The sequence below is a fragment of the Parus major genome, chromosome 1A (assembly GCF_001522545.3).
Source record: "Parus major isolate Abel chromosome 1A, Parus_major1.1, whole genome shotgun sequence".
Taxonomy (NCBI): Eukaryota; Metazoa; Chordata; class Aves; order Passeriformes; family Paridae; genus Parus; species Parus major.
The window spans coordinates 2145021-2160606 of NC_031773.1; the positions used below are offsets into that span (position 1 = coordinate 2145021).

General features: G+C 48.3%; 1 protein-coding gene across 1 annotated transcript in view; it reads left to right on the plus strand.

Annotated features, from left to right (window-relative positions):
• Positions 1 to 15586, plus strand: part of PLXNA4 (plexin A4) — a 422006-nt gene that overhangs the window by 326138 nt on the left and 80282 nt on the right. Inside the window, exon 10 of the mRNA XM_015628532.2 lies at positions 9985 to 10185. Coding sequence (XP_015484018.1) covers positions 9985 to 10185 — 201 coding nt within the window. The remainder of the gene's footprint in view (positions 1 to 9984; positions 10186 to 15586) is intronic.

Here is a 15586-nt window from a genome sequence, read left to right on the forward strand (position 1 = left end):
CCCATCCCATCCCCATCCCATCCCACCCTAATTTATTTGTTTAATATCCATGTCTCCTCATCAGGGACTTTGTAGTAAACTCAGCAGTGCCTTCCCCATCCGGCTGATCCCTCTCACACTCGGAGAGGTCTTTGCCCCAAGGTCTCCAAAACCCAGACAGGTTTCAGGGCCCTCCAAATGTCCTGTTTTGTTCTCTTTTCAGGGTGCAAAAGGAAGTCCCAGCACCCACCTGCTCCCGAAATGTGCCCCCGTGAACTTGGTGGCTGCGCTGGGGAGGGGACAGAGAACCTGCTGGGCCATTGGGCGAGCGTGGCCAACTCCTTGCATCAAAAACCCCTCTGGTGATGCATCTTCAGCTGTTGCTGTGGCAACTGCTCGGTTTTCATCCCTCTCCTCTTTCCAGCTTCACTTAACCCATCTAGAGAGGCGACTGCTGGAAGCCTCAGCACAGGGAGGAGAAAACTCATCCCTGCTCAAATGAATGCACCTCTCCTTCCTCAGGGGCTGCAATGACAGCTCCAGCGAGGCCAGTCCCAGAGCTCCAAACCCTTTCCTGGCTTGTCAATTATCCCTTCATTTATCCTGGCACCTGTCTATCATTGAGGGGAGGGTGTGAGGTGGAATTTCTATGGTAGCTTGCTGAACGAGGTGGGGGCACCAGCAGCCACCCCGTGCAGGTAGGATCTGCACAGATTTCGTGGCACCTGCAGCACAGGGGGTTGGTGTTTAGCCTCTATTTCACTTTTGGAAAGGTGTCCAAGCACGTTTGATGGAGTTCAGTGTGCTCTGCATCATGTGCAGTGAAGGAAGGGGTGATCCAGGGGGAGGCTGCAGATGATGGTTTGGATCCAGCTGTGCCTTGGGACTCCTGGTGGTTTGGCATTTCAGGCTGTGGCATTTCAGCCCCCATCCATCATTACAGCACTTTCCCAGAAAAGGAGATGTGTCCTGTAGTGGGCACATCCTCTTCAGAGGGGGTGCTTCAGATAATGATGGGAGGAAATTAAACACAGAAATTGGAGGCTGGACAAAAAGCTCCCCCTTGTTCAAAGAGTCTTGTTAGAGCATGAAAATGCTGCTCAGAGCCAGTGTCAGAGCCACAGGTTTGATTTCAGCAAATGACAGTTGTATTTCTGACTCTGAGTTGGCTTGGACACGTTCACCTTTCCATGCCCCTGATTCCCTCACACCTTCTGATTTAGGTAAGCACTTCCAGTTAATAGGTGCTTGTACCATCCTCAGTTCCTGGAGCTATGATCTCACAGTGGGGGCTGCTCATGAGAAGCCTTTGAGCATGTACAAACAAATTAGAGAATTGCTGTTGTTTGCCAGTCACAGTGACTTGCACTGAAGTGAAGAAGAAGAAGAAGAAGAAAAGTGTGAAGTGGCTTCTGTTATTTTTGGGTATCTTTTGCCATCTCTGAGCCTTTCTGCCCTGCAGTCATCCAGCTGGCAGGGGAAAAGGCTGGTAACATTCCATTTCTGCAGTAACTTTCAGCAGGGTTCCAGAGATTTATTAATTCATAGAATCATAGACTGGTTGGAAAAGACCTTCAAGGTAATCCAGTTCCAACCCCCTGCCATGGGTAGGGACACCTCCCACTATCCCAGGTCTGATCCAAGCCCTGTCCAGCCTGATCTTGGACACTTCCAGGGATGTGGCAGCCACAGCTTCTCTGGGCACCCTGTGCCAGGGCCTCACCACCGATAGAATAAATAATTTCTTCTTTTCTTCTTAATATATATCTAATATCTAATCCGTTTCTGATAATTATGGTGGTGGATCTTCAGGAAATCTGTCCTGGTGCACAACAGCTCCATCCTTTCTCCCTTCATCAAGACCTCCAGCCAGACCACCACAGAAACTGAGAAATGATGGAAAAAGGCTTTTGTGAGAGCAGTACATCCCACCTTAATGCACATCTTGTTTTCTTAGAGCTCAGCCTCATCTTGTGAGTGACTAATCAAGGACCTGCTCGTGTGATTTCGAGGAGTAACTCGGGGAGCTTGGTTGGGATGAGAGATACCAGAAACATCTGACACTCAGTACTGTGTCCCTGCTGCTTTTCATAACAGTTGGGCTGCTCATCTTTGTCATGCAGGATTATCTATCCCACAGGACAGAGCGATCTCAGAATGCAGCAGGGTAATGTTCATCTGTCCCCGCCAACACAGCATCCTTGAAAAAACACTGGGAAGGGCTTATGTTGTTTTGAAAACCTAGCTCAGTGCAGTGCTATTGTAATGCCTCAAGTGGCTACAGGGTTTTCTGGCTCTCTGGATATCTGTCAGGACTGCTGAGATCCCTGTGGCACCCCACAGTCTGAGGGAGGAAGGACAATTCCCCATTCACACAGCCCAGAGTGATGTCTTGGCTTGGAAGCCAAAAGAATTTGCTTTTCTCCACTGTAGCATCAGCTGCATTCACTGCTTTGGGGCCTGGCCAAGGAGAAACATTCTCAGGATGTTGAGGCTGCAGATAAGAGGTGAAGCTGGAATGTGTGTCCTGCCTCGCTTGGGGCATCTCCAGGAGCCCACACCCTCCTTCCCTGCCTGGTCCTTGAGCATGAGTCCATTTGCTTTGGCTTGGCTGTTTTCTCATGCTGCCGTGGATCTCAGGGAGGGAGAGGATGATAAGAGCTGTGATATCGTGGTCCTGACCTTCCCACTGTGGAAGCCAAACTATGATGACTCCCTGGGCTTCTGTCTTGGTTTCTAAAGGAAGTGGGTCTGTATCAACCTGACCTCTGTGTGACCTCCAGCCCATCTGTTCCTCTGTCTCCTCCCTTCACTTCCAAACTCACTGGCCATTCTTGGCCTCGTTGGGCCAAAGTCTGCAGCTCTTAAAGTTCCAGAGTCTGGAGTTCTCAGGTTCCCACTGACTGTAAAAATGCACTGCTTTAGAGGAGAAACAGACCTTCAGTCCTCTTTGGAAGAAAGTGCTACAGCTTGGGCTCAACCTTCATTAGACCCCAGAAATCTCCATGGGAGAGTGTTGTCATGGGAATGCCTCCCACTGCTGAGGAGTTCTGGGTTGGATAATGTCCCTTATGTGTGCCAAACCCTTTTCTTGGCCCTGGTTAATAATGAACTTCGTTGGGGAGTGACAGGCCAATGTCATTATCATCAAATCAGTGTGATTTGGGTTAGAAGGGACCTTAAAAATCATCTAATTCCAACCCCTCTGCCATGGGCAGGAAGATACACAAAGTTCTTGTGAACTTCTGGTAGAACTCCTTACAGAGGGAGAGAAGGCTCGCTGGGAAGGGTGCAGATTTGTATAGGCATAATTAGAGAAGGAATTAATTACTGTTTTATGAGCTGCCTGTGCTCTGCTCAAAGCCTTCCACAGCTTTACATAACCCAGTTTTCCTGTGCGAGTTGTTCAGAAGAACTCTCTTATTTAACCAGGGTTTTCCTTTAACAAAAGTCAGATTGCCCAAGTAAATACACGATTTTCTTGTCTCTTGCACACACACCACCTTCCTCAATGCACATATTTGTATTATTTATGATTTCCAGGCTCAGGAAGCATCAGGACTGAGGCTGCTCACATGTTTCCAGTAGCCACTTTCCAGTGAGCAGATGGACCTCTCGACAAAACCATCGACTATTTTTGTCACCAGTCCACTCCCCTAATCCGGTGACCAGAAGGCTCCTGCTCTCTGGATCATTACTTCTCCTTCTGAGAGAGTGTCAAAGCAGCAAAGGGCTGAAGGAAAGCTAATGTTGTGTCTCTATTTAAAAGGGATAAATGTGGTGCTTGGATAATTATGGCAGCCTGACCTTGATCCTCATGAAATAATGGACCAGCTAAGAAAGACTCTATTAATAAAGAATTAAAGGAGGGTAAAATCATTAATGTTCATCAGCAGTGATGTGTGGACTGACTTCAGAGGCAGAACAGTCCTGGGTTAGGATCAAGCTCTCAACAGCTCTGGGTCATTTCCCAGCTCTGCCTGTGTGGCCTTGGGGGAATCACTTTGCTCCCAGGCAGCAGGAGTGGGCAGTGAGCCACGGGAGGGGAGGCTGGTTATCTTCATTTAGATCCTGCACTTGAGCAGCCACTCTCTGGTGATCAGCATCACTCATCACTCCCCAGCCTTCACAACACCGAGGCCGAGGACCCAGGGCAGCTGAGCTGATGATCTCCTGTCCATCAGTGAGGAGCCTCTGGAAGAGGTATCCCAGAGAAACTTTGGGTGTCCCATCCCTGGGAGTGTTCAAGGCCAGGTTGAGGCAGCCTGGTCTAGTGGAAGGTGTCCTGTCCATGGCAGGGGGTGGAACATGATCATTTTTAATGTCCCTGTCAACCCAGCCCGTTTTATGATCTGCTGGTCTCCCTCCAGCTGTGGTGTCTGTGCCCTAATCTGTGCAATCCACCACGAAATGTGCAGAGAGCTAAACCAGGGCCAAATCTCTTCCCTAGCCTGGCCACCAGCCTCCAGGACAACCACCTTTTGCCAGACACCAGAACCCCTTGCAATGCCTGACAAAAGAGAGCTGGAATTTGCTCCTGAGTGTGTGTAAGACTCTTAACTAGAAAGGAGCCACCAGAAGTGACAGAGATGCAAGGACTCAATTATTCCTTTGTTGTCTCTGCAGATGTTTACACTTCCCATAAATCCTGTTGCTTTCTCCTCATCAGCTGCCTTTAAAGTTCGGAGCGTTTTCCTCGTGTATTATTACTTTTGCTGTGCCAATAAATAAGCACACCATCAATCAAACTAACAACACTGTAAACTTAGGAAGTGCAGATAAAATATATGGTGCATTCAAAAATTCTTTGACCGGGTGAGCTTTTTTCGGAGCAGGTTTGATTGCTGCTGGTGCCGATGTAAATTTGGGGGAAGTATATCCAGAAATTTATGGAGCTTGGATTCCTGCCTACAAGGCATTGACCTGATTCCACTTTATAACATAATAACATTCCCCAGCACTGTTTGTGTAAATTTTAAATATAATTTTTACGATGTGAAGAATTAGTGGTATAATAATGTAAACGCAGCGTGGACTGTAACTCACCCCTTCTCCTCCTGCACTGAGGATGGGGAGCTCCTTGCTGCTTCCTTCTCCAGATTATCCCAGATCTGGGAAGGATCTGGGAAGCTGTGCAGGAGTTTAAAAGGAACCAGCTTGGCAGCCCTGGAGCCCTGGGTTTGCAGCAGTACAGGGTGGTGACCCTGTGTGATCATGCAGAGGTGTGAGAGACAACTTCAGGAAACAAATTCCAGGCAGTCCCTGCTGCCTCTCACTTGTAAACTTGCTTTTTTCCTGCGTTTTATCCACGCAAAATCTGATTTCTCCAAAATCAATGAAAGGTTAGGGGGGTTTTGCCTCTTTACCGCATGTTTTCCCTCTCCTTTTTCTCATTCCCTGCCTTCCTTTTCTTTCTCTTTCCCCAGTCTGTTTTTGTTTTGATGGCTTTTTTAATCTAGTTTAATTTACAGAGCATCCAGATGCTGTGGTCTAGATATCTTAATAAAAACCCAATCCCTGCCTCTCAACTCTTACCCTCTTGACTTGATTACAGCAGAGTGGGCGGGTGACAAGGCCAGAGGGAACACAGAGAAAACAGAACATTGCAGCTCGGCAGAGCAGATGAACAAAAGATGTATTTATTTACGTAATATCTGAGTAAATAACATTCTGAGTTTCATTTCTTATGGGGTCCCAAAGGGCCTGAGTGAGTCAATCTTGGTCACCACTTAGATTCACTGCATGGTCATTTTTTTTTCAGGCAAGATGCCTTGGATAAGGTGAAAAGATTTTTGCTGGATGAGGGATATTGAAAGCAAAGTCTTTAAAAAGCCCTGTAAAGTTGAGGATAAAGAAACGGCAGAAGAAAAGAGGAAATGGTTGCTTTGAGCAAAAATGAATGCTGGAATGAAGTAATGAAGGATCAATGAAGGAATTAATGGTCTGTTCCTGAATGGAGGTGACTCCCACTCTGCTGGGAAAGGAAGGGTGAAAATCCATTGCCAAGGGTTGAGTTTATCTGGCCAGTGGTGCCCCCAACGCCCTGAGCATTGGATGAGCTGTAGTTTCCTTCCATAGAAAGTGGAGATCCAGCCAATGCTGGGATCTTGTGGGAGCAGTATGAAGGGAAAGTCGGGAAGGTTCCCTCCCCTGAATGCTCTGGCTGACAGGAGATGCACAAGTGGAGATGAGTGTGAGGTGGGGGCTGTTGATAGGTGGGGGGTTCATTGCATTAAACCTTCATGGATGTGTTCTCTGTTCCCACATGGAATGCCTGTCATCCAAGGTAGATAAAACCCCTTTTCTACCGGAAACTGGAAAACAATTTGATGACCCTTTGGATCATAATCCTGGCCAAAAACAATAACAGAGAGTGAAACTGTTCAAAATAAGGTTGGAAGAAAACCTGTGCAGTATCACGAGGCTGTGAAACATCCCAATGTGCCTTTTCCTAGGAGAGGAACTCGGGGTATTTGGTCTCCAGCTTACACTGGGAAACAGCACAGTGAAACCTCCATGAAATCCTAACTCTGGAGGTAGGAAGCACCATAAAGAAACCAAACTAATTAACTCAGGGCTAAGACCACACAGCCTCAGAGAGGCCTCCTGGATCTCTTTAGCAGCATCCTCATGATGGCTCTCACTGGAGACCGGCTCGGGCTCAGTTCTGATGAAGGCCATAATGCACATGTGAGAGAAAAGGTCCTCATATTTCTGAGACTTTATTATTCCTGCAAGCTACAACAAAACACATTTGCAGGCGCTCTATGAGGAGTTATAAATAAAGAAAATTAAACTACCATCGACCCAACGAGTACAGCCCATTTCATGCAGTGTTTTCACTGCAAAAGCTCTCTGACTTGGTAATTGGCAAAATTTTGGTGATGTGAGGTGTGCATTGCTGCTGATACCAGTAATTGGCAAGGGTGGGGGATATTGTTTTAAATGGACTGACTCATTTGAAAGCATTCAAGAAGTAGAATGAAGCTACACAGACAAAATGAATCAACAATGATTCTCTGGATTGGGAATCAGCTCCCCTTGGAGTCAGGCAAAAGATTTATTTTATTATATATTAAAGGCAAAAAGGGATGGGATTGTGCCTGTCCTTGGTGCAGTTGTTGGTAGCCTATGATTTTATGTCCCCTACATCCTGTGAAAACTGTGTTTTTCCAAGCTAGGTGATGTCCATAGCAAAGAAGGGTGAAGAGAAAGTGCCTCCACTGCAAAATGACCAAAATAACTCTTTTTTTTGCAGAGCCTTCTGCTTGGGTCTGCTCTGGTCAGCTTGATGTTTTCCCCTCAAAAGTGCAAACCTGGCCAGGCACCCAAAGCTTGACACAGGCTGCAAAATGAGTTCTGTGTTTGAATCTGAACCCAGAGCCTGGTCCAAGCTCTGAGGTTTTATGCAGTACATCACCCAATGAAATTGCCTTTTCCCCTCCCCGTTTCAATTAGAAAGAACATTAGGTCAATCAGATAAAGCCACATTGGGAGGATTTCCTCTTTATGGCGCTTGCCTCTTCAATTATCTATAATGAACTTCCTCACAGCACTGCAAAGCTTTTTATATGCAAACGAACCCTGTTTTGGGGCTGCCTCAATCACGGCTTGTTAATGAACTTGAAACAAGTGTTATCAGAAAGGTTACAGCACCAGTGGTGGAGGGGGACAGGATAAAGCCACACAAGAAAGACCAGGCTGAAGAGCTGGGATTGGCCTGCAGGTAACAGAGTGGACTATCTCCAACCTGCATCCCACAGCCCTCATCAGAGGCTTTTCTCTGTGACAGACATCAAGTGAAATGCCCACTCCTGGGAAACGGCTGCTCGGCGGCAGATAGGGCTTTCCCAGCCTCCTGCCCCACTGATCCCCTCTGCCAGTGCATCTCTCTCTCAACTCCTGGAGCTGGGGACAAAAAAAAAACCACGTGGAGAGGCTGCTGCCAATGTCTTTTCTTGTGCCAGGAGAAAGAGAGGAAGCTGAGGCAGAGGCCCGCAGGACATGTTGGGCAGGTGATGGGGAAGGGTCAGGGGTGTTGAAGCCATAAGGTCCCAAATGCTGTTTGCATGGGGCATCTGCTGGTGTGAGCAGTATTGAAAACTCTTTAATATAGCCTAAATCACCTCCTTCTTCTGTCCTTTGGGGTTTTTATTGCTCTTAAATCAGAATTATAGATCATGCCTCACTTTCTTGTGTGATTAGCTGCAGGGAACCTTAATGCTGGTGTGCCATGGTATGGTAGAACCATTGAACCCAAGATTGGGAAGGCTTTCCAGATGGTTAAGCCTTGCTCTTTTATCAAGAAAAATGCTTCTGTGATACTTCACCCATTGTGTTTCAGCGTTAGGAGTTCCCTGGAGAGGTTTCATCACAGAACAGCAGGACAGGGAGTGCTGGAGCAGGCTACAGCTCCTCAATCCTCCACCCCCAGAGTGCAGAGCATGACAGTGATGAAGTTCATCCCTGCATTGCAGCACTCCATGGGTTTTCCACCTCCAACCCTTCCACCTTCCAGCCAGGTTAATGGGATGGCCTATTAAGCGTTGGCAGCACGCATCAAGCCAGACCTTGTGCCAGATTATCTCAGGCAAAGAACCACTGGATCCAAGGTGGTTCAGCTCCACCCAGCTCCAGTGGCTGTGCTTGGCTGTCCTGGCTCTGGTGCCAGCCTGGGCAAGGCCAGCTGAAGCCCATCAGTAGCTCTCAGTTAATTCCACCATGAGCATCACCCTGCAAGTGAAGGTGAAAAATCATCTCTCAGACTCCTCAGCACCCCCTTAGGACAGACCCTCAGATCCTCTTTGGGACTGGGGAAGGTTCTGGACTTCACTGCAGGGATGCACTGGGTGGTTACTGGATTTTCTCCCTGCCCCTGGCCAGGGATGAGCTCACATCCTCCATGTGGTGGCTGTTGGCTCTCGTAACTCCGTCCCTGTAACTACAGATGTTACACGTCTAATCCATTTCTTTATCTCCCTAAGCTATTTGCTTCAGTAAGATACTCCCACCATCTGCTCTAACAAGATCCCAGGCTCTCAATAAGCCATAATTTCCACTTTTGAGCCCTTCAGTTCCTTTCCCTACTTTTCTGCCCTGAATCAGTCATTTTCCTCTTGCCCACACCTACAGTTCCCTGTCTCTGCTGGCACCAACTGGACCTGGCTTTAACTTTGGCCAGGACAGGCAAAGGCTGCAGTAATTTCATAAAGAGCTGATATTGTCCTAGAATCCATGAAAGGAACATCTTGCACTTGTCTGACTCTGCTATGGAGAAGCAGAGCATGGCCACTCTAACTAATTAAGCTGTGCTAATTAATGTCACTTTAAATGCAGCCACCTGTGAGGCACCTTTGGGTGTCCAGGGCTCACCTGTGTGAGGGACCCATGAAGAGGCACCACGTTAGCAACAACCACTTGGCATTTCTCCTTTTGGGAGCCAAGCTTTTCCAAGGGGTCTCCACAATTTTTGTGACAGTTGTTTCTTAGCAGCTGGGTCTAGATCTCTGTAATGAATAATTTGTCCTCTTCTGAGGCAAAATAAACTCTCTTTTTAACAACCCTGACTCCATAGGTTCCAACAGGTCTTGCTGGAGCTGTGCCTTTTGTGCAGTGCTGTGTTGGCTGTTGGGAAGTGAGGAATTGTGCTCAAATTTTTCCTTTATTCACTTTTATCATGACATTGTGACTGGGTTAAGTCTGTGGAGGGAACACGATTGCTTTTCCATCACCTGAATAAACAGAGCAGGTATTAAAAAGCACCAGAGGTGGCTTCCCTGGGTCCTGGAAGCTGAAATAAGCCAGGGAGATAGGAAAGGATGGTCTATGAAAGAAATCCTTCCTCTCCTGTTTATCTGAGCCTTCCCAGGAATACTCCTTGAACAGCTCTGTAACAAACCAAGGCCCAGGGAGTTGTAAATGCTTTGTAATCAGGAGGACTGAGAAGGCCAGGAAGCACCACAGGATGCTCGTGCTGACCTGGTGAGTTGTCTGCTCTCTCCCCAGGACTGTCCCCAGCTGCTGCAGGCCGAGAAGATCCTGGTGCCCGTGGAGGTGATCAAACCCATCACTCTGAAGGCCAAGAACCTGCCCCAGCCACAGTCGGGCCAGCGGGGCTACGAGTGCATCCTGAACATCCAGGGCAGCGAGCAGAGGGTGCCGGCCTTGAGGTTCAACAGCTCCAGCGTGCAGTGCCAGAACACCTCGGTGAGCACGGGGCCACGGAGGGACACACAGCACCGTCCCCAGGGGAGCTGGGATCGTGTCACAGCCCTTCTGACTTAATTCAGGGTGCTGGACTTGTTTTGTCTGGACCAAAGAAGGCTCAAGGGAGATTTTATTCCTCTCTAGAACCAGCTGGAGGTTGTGGTGAGGGTGTGGTCTGACTTTTCTCCCAGGCAATTGGTGATAGGACAAGGGGAAATGGCTTCAAGTTGTGCCAGGGGGAGGTTCAGGTTGGATATTAAGAAAAATTAATACTTTTCCACTGGAAGAGTGGTTAAACATTGAAATAGGATGGAGGCAGTGGTGGAGTAACCATCCCTGGAAGTGTTTGAAGGAGGTGTAGACAGGGCACTTCACAATAGGGTTTAGTGGGCACGGGGGTGTTCAGTCAAAGGCTGGACTTGATAATCTTGGAGGTCTTTTCCAGCTTTCACGATTCTGTGGTTCCAAACACAGGCAGGAAAAGATTGGCTGGTAGCTTGAAACTGCCCTTTTTTCTCCTTGGACTGGCTGGTGTCACCACTCCTGGTGGATCCCATCCTCAGGCTGGGCTGGAGCACCTCAGCCATGACCCACAGGCAGCAATATCAGCTCCACCTGCACATTTCCCCACAGCACCACTAAAAGGGGTTCCAGGGGGACAGGTGTTCATGTCAATGTGAGAATGGAGGTTATTTTGGGGGACTTTGATGACAAAACCCCACATAAACAATCTGACACGTAATGAGGCAGAAAAAGGGTGAGAACACACAAATCCCAGAATGGGTTGGGTTGAAAGGGATCTTGAAAGTCATCCAGTTCCAACACCTTGCACCGGACCAGGTTGTTCCAAATCCCATCCAACCTGGCCTTAGGCTGAGCCAGACCTTCCTCCAGCCCTCACATGCCCTTTGAGGAGCCTCTGCCCACCTCCACTTCCCCACCTGAAGTGCAGGACCTTTGACTCTCCTTGCAGGGAACCTGTGTGAGTCACTTTTGGGGACAAACTGCTCTGCCAGCAGCCAGGAGCTGTGCCCAGGTGCAATGGAGGCCTCTGCTTCTCTGGAGGCTTCTCCAGGAGATTCATGTCTCCAGGACATGCGTTGAGTCATTTTCATTGCTGCTACTGTGAGATGATTTATTAGTCAAAGAGCTAATTACAGGCTTCAGCCACTTCACTGCAGCTCTGCCACTCCACGCTGGGCAGTGCTTGTCACAACATATTCTGCTGCATTAAGCAGGGCTGAAGATTGCAGGCAGTTCACACATTTTACATCTGTTGCAAACAAGCAACTTCCCAACCGATGCTCTTTTATTTGTTGGGGTTTTTTTTGTCTCCCTCCCTCCTACCTCTCCCTGATTTTCATTACTGGTTAATGACCTGTGAGCATTCAGGTTTCAGGTTAAAAATGGAAGGACTGGGAAGTTAAGGAGGTATGCACATTTTCTTTAAAGTATTATTTTAAAATGGTGGAAGCTAAGGGGGAATTGTATGGTCGTGGGCAGAGATTTTATCTGCCCAAAGAGTCTCAGCAGGCAAGACAGACCTTTAATGACCCTTCAGAGTCACGAATTCTCTGGCAGACACATTCTTCCAATGAATTATCTCAGGGTGGTTTTAAGCATAGTTGGGCTGAGCAGGAAAGTAACTTCAGCCAGCCTCAGCATGCCACTTTGCAGAACCCAATAAAAGACTGGTTTTGACAGGTAATGGTGATTATTCCCACACTACCTGCATGCTCCAAGAAGTTGCCAATGCCTGGGACCAGAGAAGTGGGGTTTGATGAGTCCCCAGATGGATTTGCTGGTAGGATGCCTGAGTGCTGTGACAGCACCATTTTGACTTTAATGTCTGTTTTCCTAAGCCAGAACACTCCAGGCTCTGCCAGAGCAGCAGAGGGTGGCAGGGCTGAGCCTCAGGCTCGTGCCAAGGTGCTCCATGACCTTACTGCTGAGTGTTGTCTGCAGGATGCTTGTCCTGTGTTTGGTGGTGGCTCAGGTGGATCTCTTTCTTCTCCAGGGAGAGAGGCTCATTTGGGAATAAAATCAACTCTTTTCTATCCTGTTTCTGCCTCTTCTCTCCCTCTGCCCTCCCCTTTCCCTCTCCCTCGCTTTCCTCCTTTTTCCTTCTCTTTGCTTCCCTTGTCTTTCCTGTCCTCCCCTTTCCTTCTCTTGTCTTTCCTTTCCTCCCCTTTTCTTCCCCTTCCTTTTGAAGGAGCTTTGACTCTCTGATTTAAGCTCCTTCTTATTCTTTTTCTTTTTTTTTTTCCCTGAGAAATGTTATTTCATTGTTACTCGGAATTTGCCAGGCACTGAGAGAAAGAGATGTGGAAGGGAGAGCCAGACAAAAGAAAGCCACATTCAGAGAGATAGAAAAAGGCAGCAGAGAAGCCCTGGCTGTTTGAGCAGGTGGCAGAGGACACAGACAATGGGAAGGGGTGCTGGAGATCTGTCTCCATCATGATTATTCCCTTCCCTGCCAGAATTAGCATTCAGGCAGGAGCCACTGCAATACAATGAGCCTCTGCTCCAGGGGTCACCTGGCTCTGGAAAGAGCTGTCTGAGCCTGTTTGCAAATCGAACCAACCCCCTCTGACAGAGCTTTTTTACTCAGCAGAGTTGCTGGAGGAGGCACTGAATGTAGCACCTGCATTGCAGGCTTGGAGAAGGTCCAGGGGAGGGTGGGAGGATGTGCTGTGATGGTGTGTCCCTGGAGGGATGCTGTCCTGCCAGCAGATCCTTCTGTTGGTGCTGCACGCTAGACTAAGCAATCAGTCCTGCCTTGTTTTCCAGCAGGAGCCTCAAGATCTGCCCCCTCCCATCTCGCTCGAGGCATTTTGCCTCTCGCAGAAAAACTTGTGCGAAACAGGATTTTTCCCACTTTCTCACAGGATAGGATCAGGAAAAGAGCCTTAACTTTTTGCTCTGCATTTCCTGATCTCTCAAGATTTACACCAGGGATCAGAGCCAGCTTAAGCACCTTTTCTAAGTGGCTCCAACTGCAGTTCAAGATGCTCTAAGGACAGCCGGGTGTGAGCAGTCTGTCGTTCAGTAATGTCACATCCAGCACTGACGGTCCCTGGGTGCTCAGCCCAGTCAGGAGCCAGATCTGCCTCTCTCCCTGCCTTTCCCAGAGACATTTTATTTGATAACAGCAATAAGTAACTGCAGGCAGCACCATTCGGGACAGTTCTTGTTCTTGTCAAGTGGTTTGAGACTCTGAGCTCTGGGCTTTGTCCTCTGTCACACCACCCAAGGCATGCAATTATCACTCAGAGGGACCCTTCCTGCCATTCCTTATTGCACTTGTGATAGCTCTGCCAACAGCCTGGACATGGAGCGATGGGAGGGGATGAAAAGCAGGGGAGCTAAGCAGACATATAAATAAGTAAGTAAAAATGTCAGCAGGAAGGGCTGAAATTGCTGGATGATTCAGGGCAGGGTGCAATCTTCCCAGTGGGAAACAGTGGGAGCCCCAGCACTTGCAATCAGCCCAAAATTATCAGCCTTTGGCACGAGGAAGAGGGAGATGGGGAGGGCTGACCCACCTGAGCATGCCATGATCAGTGCCATTACCTGCTTCAGCGGCTGATCCCACATCCTTGCTTGGTTCCTGCCCACCCCTGGCCTTGGCACACCCTGGTTCCCATCAGCAAAATCACTGCTGATGATTTTGTTTGGAATCCTTCACAGCTCTGTGTGCTGAGACCTGAGGTGGTGCAGCTGAAAGCGCTGTGTGGCTTAGGGACAGGAGAGCAAGTCTGTTCTATTTGTCACATCATTGCACTTTAGCAAGAGATCTCAGTGGCATTTGACTCCGTGGTGTGGCTCACAGTGATGGGAGTGATGAAAAAAAATAAAAAGAAATCCAATAAAAAACAGAGCTGAGAAAAAATTGAAGAGCTATTCACAGAAATCATGGGAAAGCACACTTGGGGATGGCCAAAAGACAAGCACAGGGCTGAGAGGGGTAGAATCAGGGAATGGTTTGGGTTGGAAGGGATCTTGAAGATCATTCAGCTCCAAACCTCCCACTGGGAATGTCACACTTGTGCATCCCCTTCTCTAATTATTATTTATCTACATTTAAATGAAAGAGAAACCCCAATAATCACGTGGGCTCTGTTGGGCTGGGTGATACCCAGTTATAAAAACCCAGTCCCAGCTCTGGAAAGCAAAGGATCCAAGGAAGCAGAATGACAGTGTGCAAGATGTTTTCTGCCTTTTTATGGCTGGAAATTTGATGCAAAGAAAGATTAAATGATTTCCACAGGATGGTGCAAGGGGTTGATGGCAGAGCCAAGTACAGGAATCAATCCCTGGATTTGAGCTCTAATCACAAAAGTGGTGTCAGAGAAATCAGACCAACACTGAAATTCTGATAAAATTCTGCAGAAGTCTCCCCACTATTGGAGGCACTAAGGGAAAATACCATGAAACCCCTCTGGATTTACCATCCTAAGTGTGCTCAAGCCAAATCAGCAAAGGGCAGGATGCTGCAAGTGGTCAGGCATGGATATGGATTTGCACAGACTGTGGGAGTATCTGATACTACTGGAGAGTTTGAAAGGCAAAAAAAAAGGATATTTGTGAGTTCCAAACATTGCTCCTGTGAATTACAACAGCTCCTTCTAGCAGCTTTTTATTGGCATTTCCTGAGGAGAGCCAGTCTGTGTTCCAGGGAGCACAGCCTTTCCTTCTCAGCTGGCTCCCCAAATTGCCCATAATTTTCTGCTTTGATGAGATGATTGTGATTAAAATCCAGTTTGGTCAGACTTAGAGGTCAGAGTTACATCTTCTGGGATGTTTTGCCCATGTTGGAGCAGTTGTGGAAGGGAAGGGGGAGAGACAAGCCCTGATGGTATGAACACTTCTCAGGAGTGTCCGGGAAGCTCTGCTCTCCCGGAGATCGATGCTCCAGGCCTTTTTTCTCCCCTGAAACACATTTCCATCTTATTGTCACAGCTGAGTGAGTCCTTTTCAAAGGCTCCTGTTGAGTTCAGTGGGCTTTGAAGAGGGGTCACAATGAGTGAGCAGCTCCTGTGGTCTGAGGAGGACGGAGCATTTCCTCACCGTTCCTTTGCAGGTTGCTCTGTTTCGCTGCCGTGCAGTCCACGCAGCACGGGATGGGTCAGGCAGTGTGAGCATCCTCATCCCAGCTGGCTTCATCCTCAGAGCCCTTCCCTGGGATTTATCCCCTCACATCCCTTTCCAGGTCTGGATCAAGCCTGCTGGGTTAAAAAGTCTAATATGTCTTTGCCCCTGGTGCTGCAGACAGATAAGATCTAAAATCCCAGCTGAGCTCCTGCATCTGGCGCTGGGATCTCCCATGGGAAGAAAGGCTCCAGGAGATTCCAGATGCCTGTCCCTGCAGCCCTGCCTAGGCTCTGCCTCCAGCTAAATC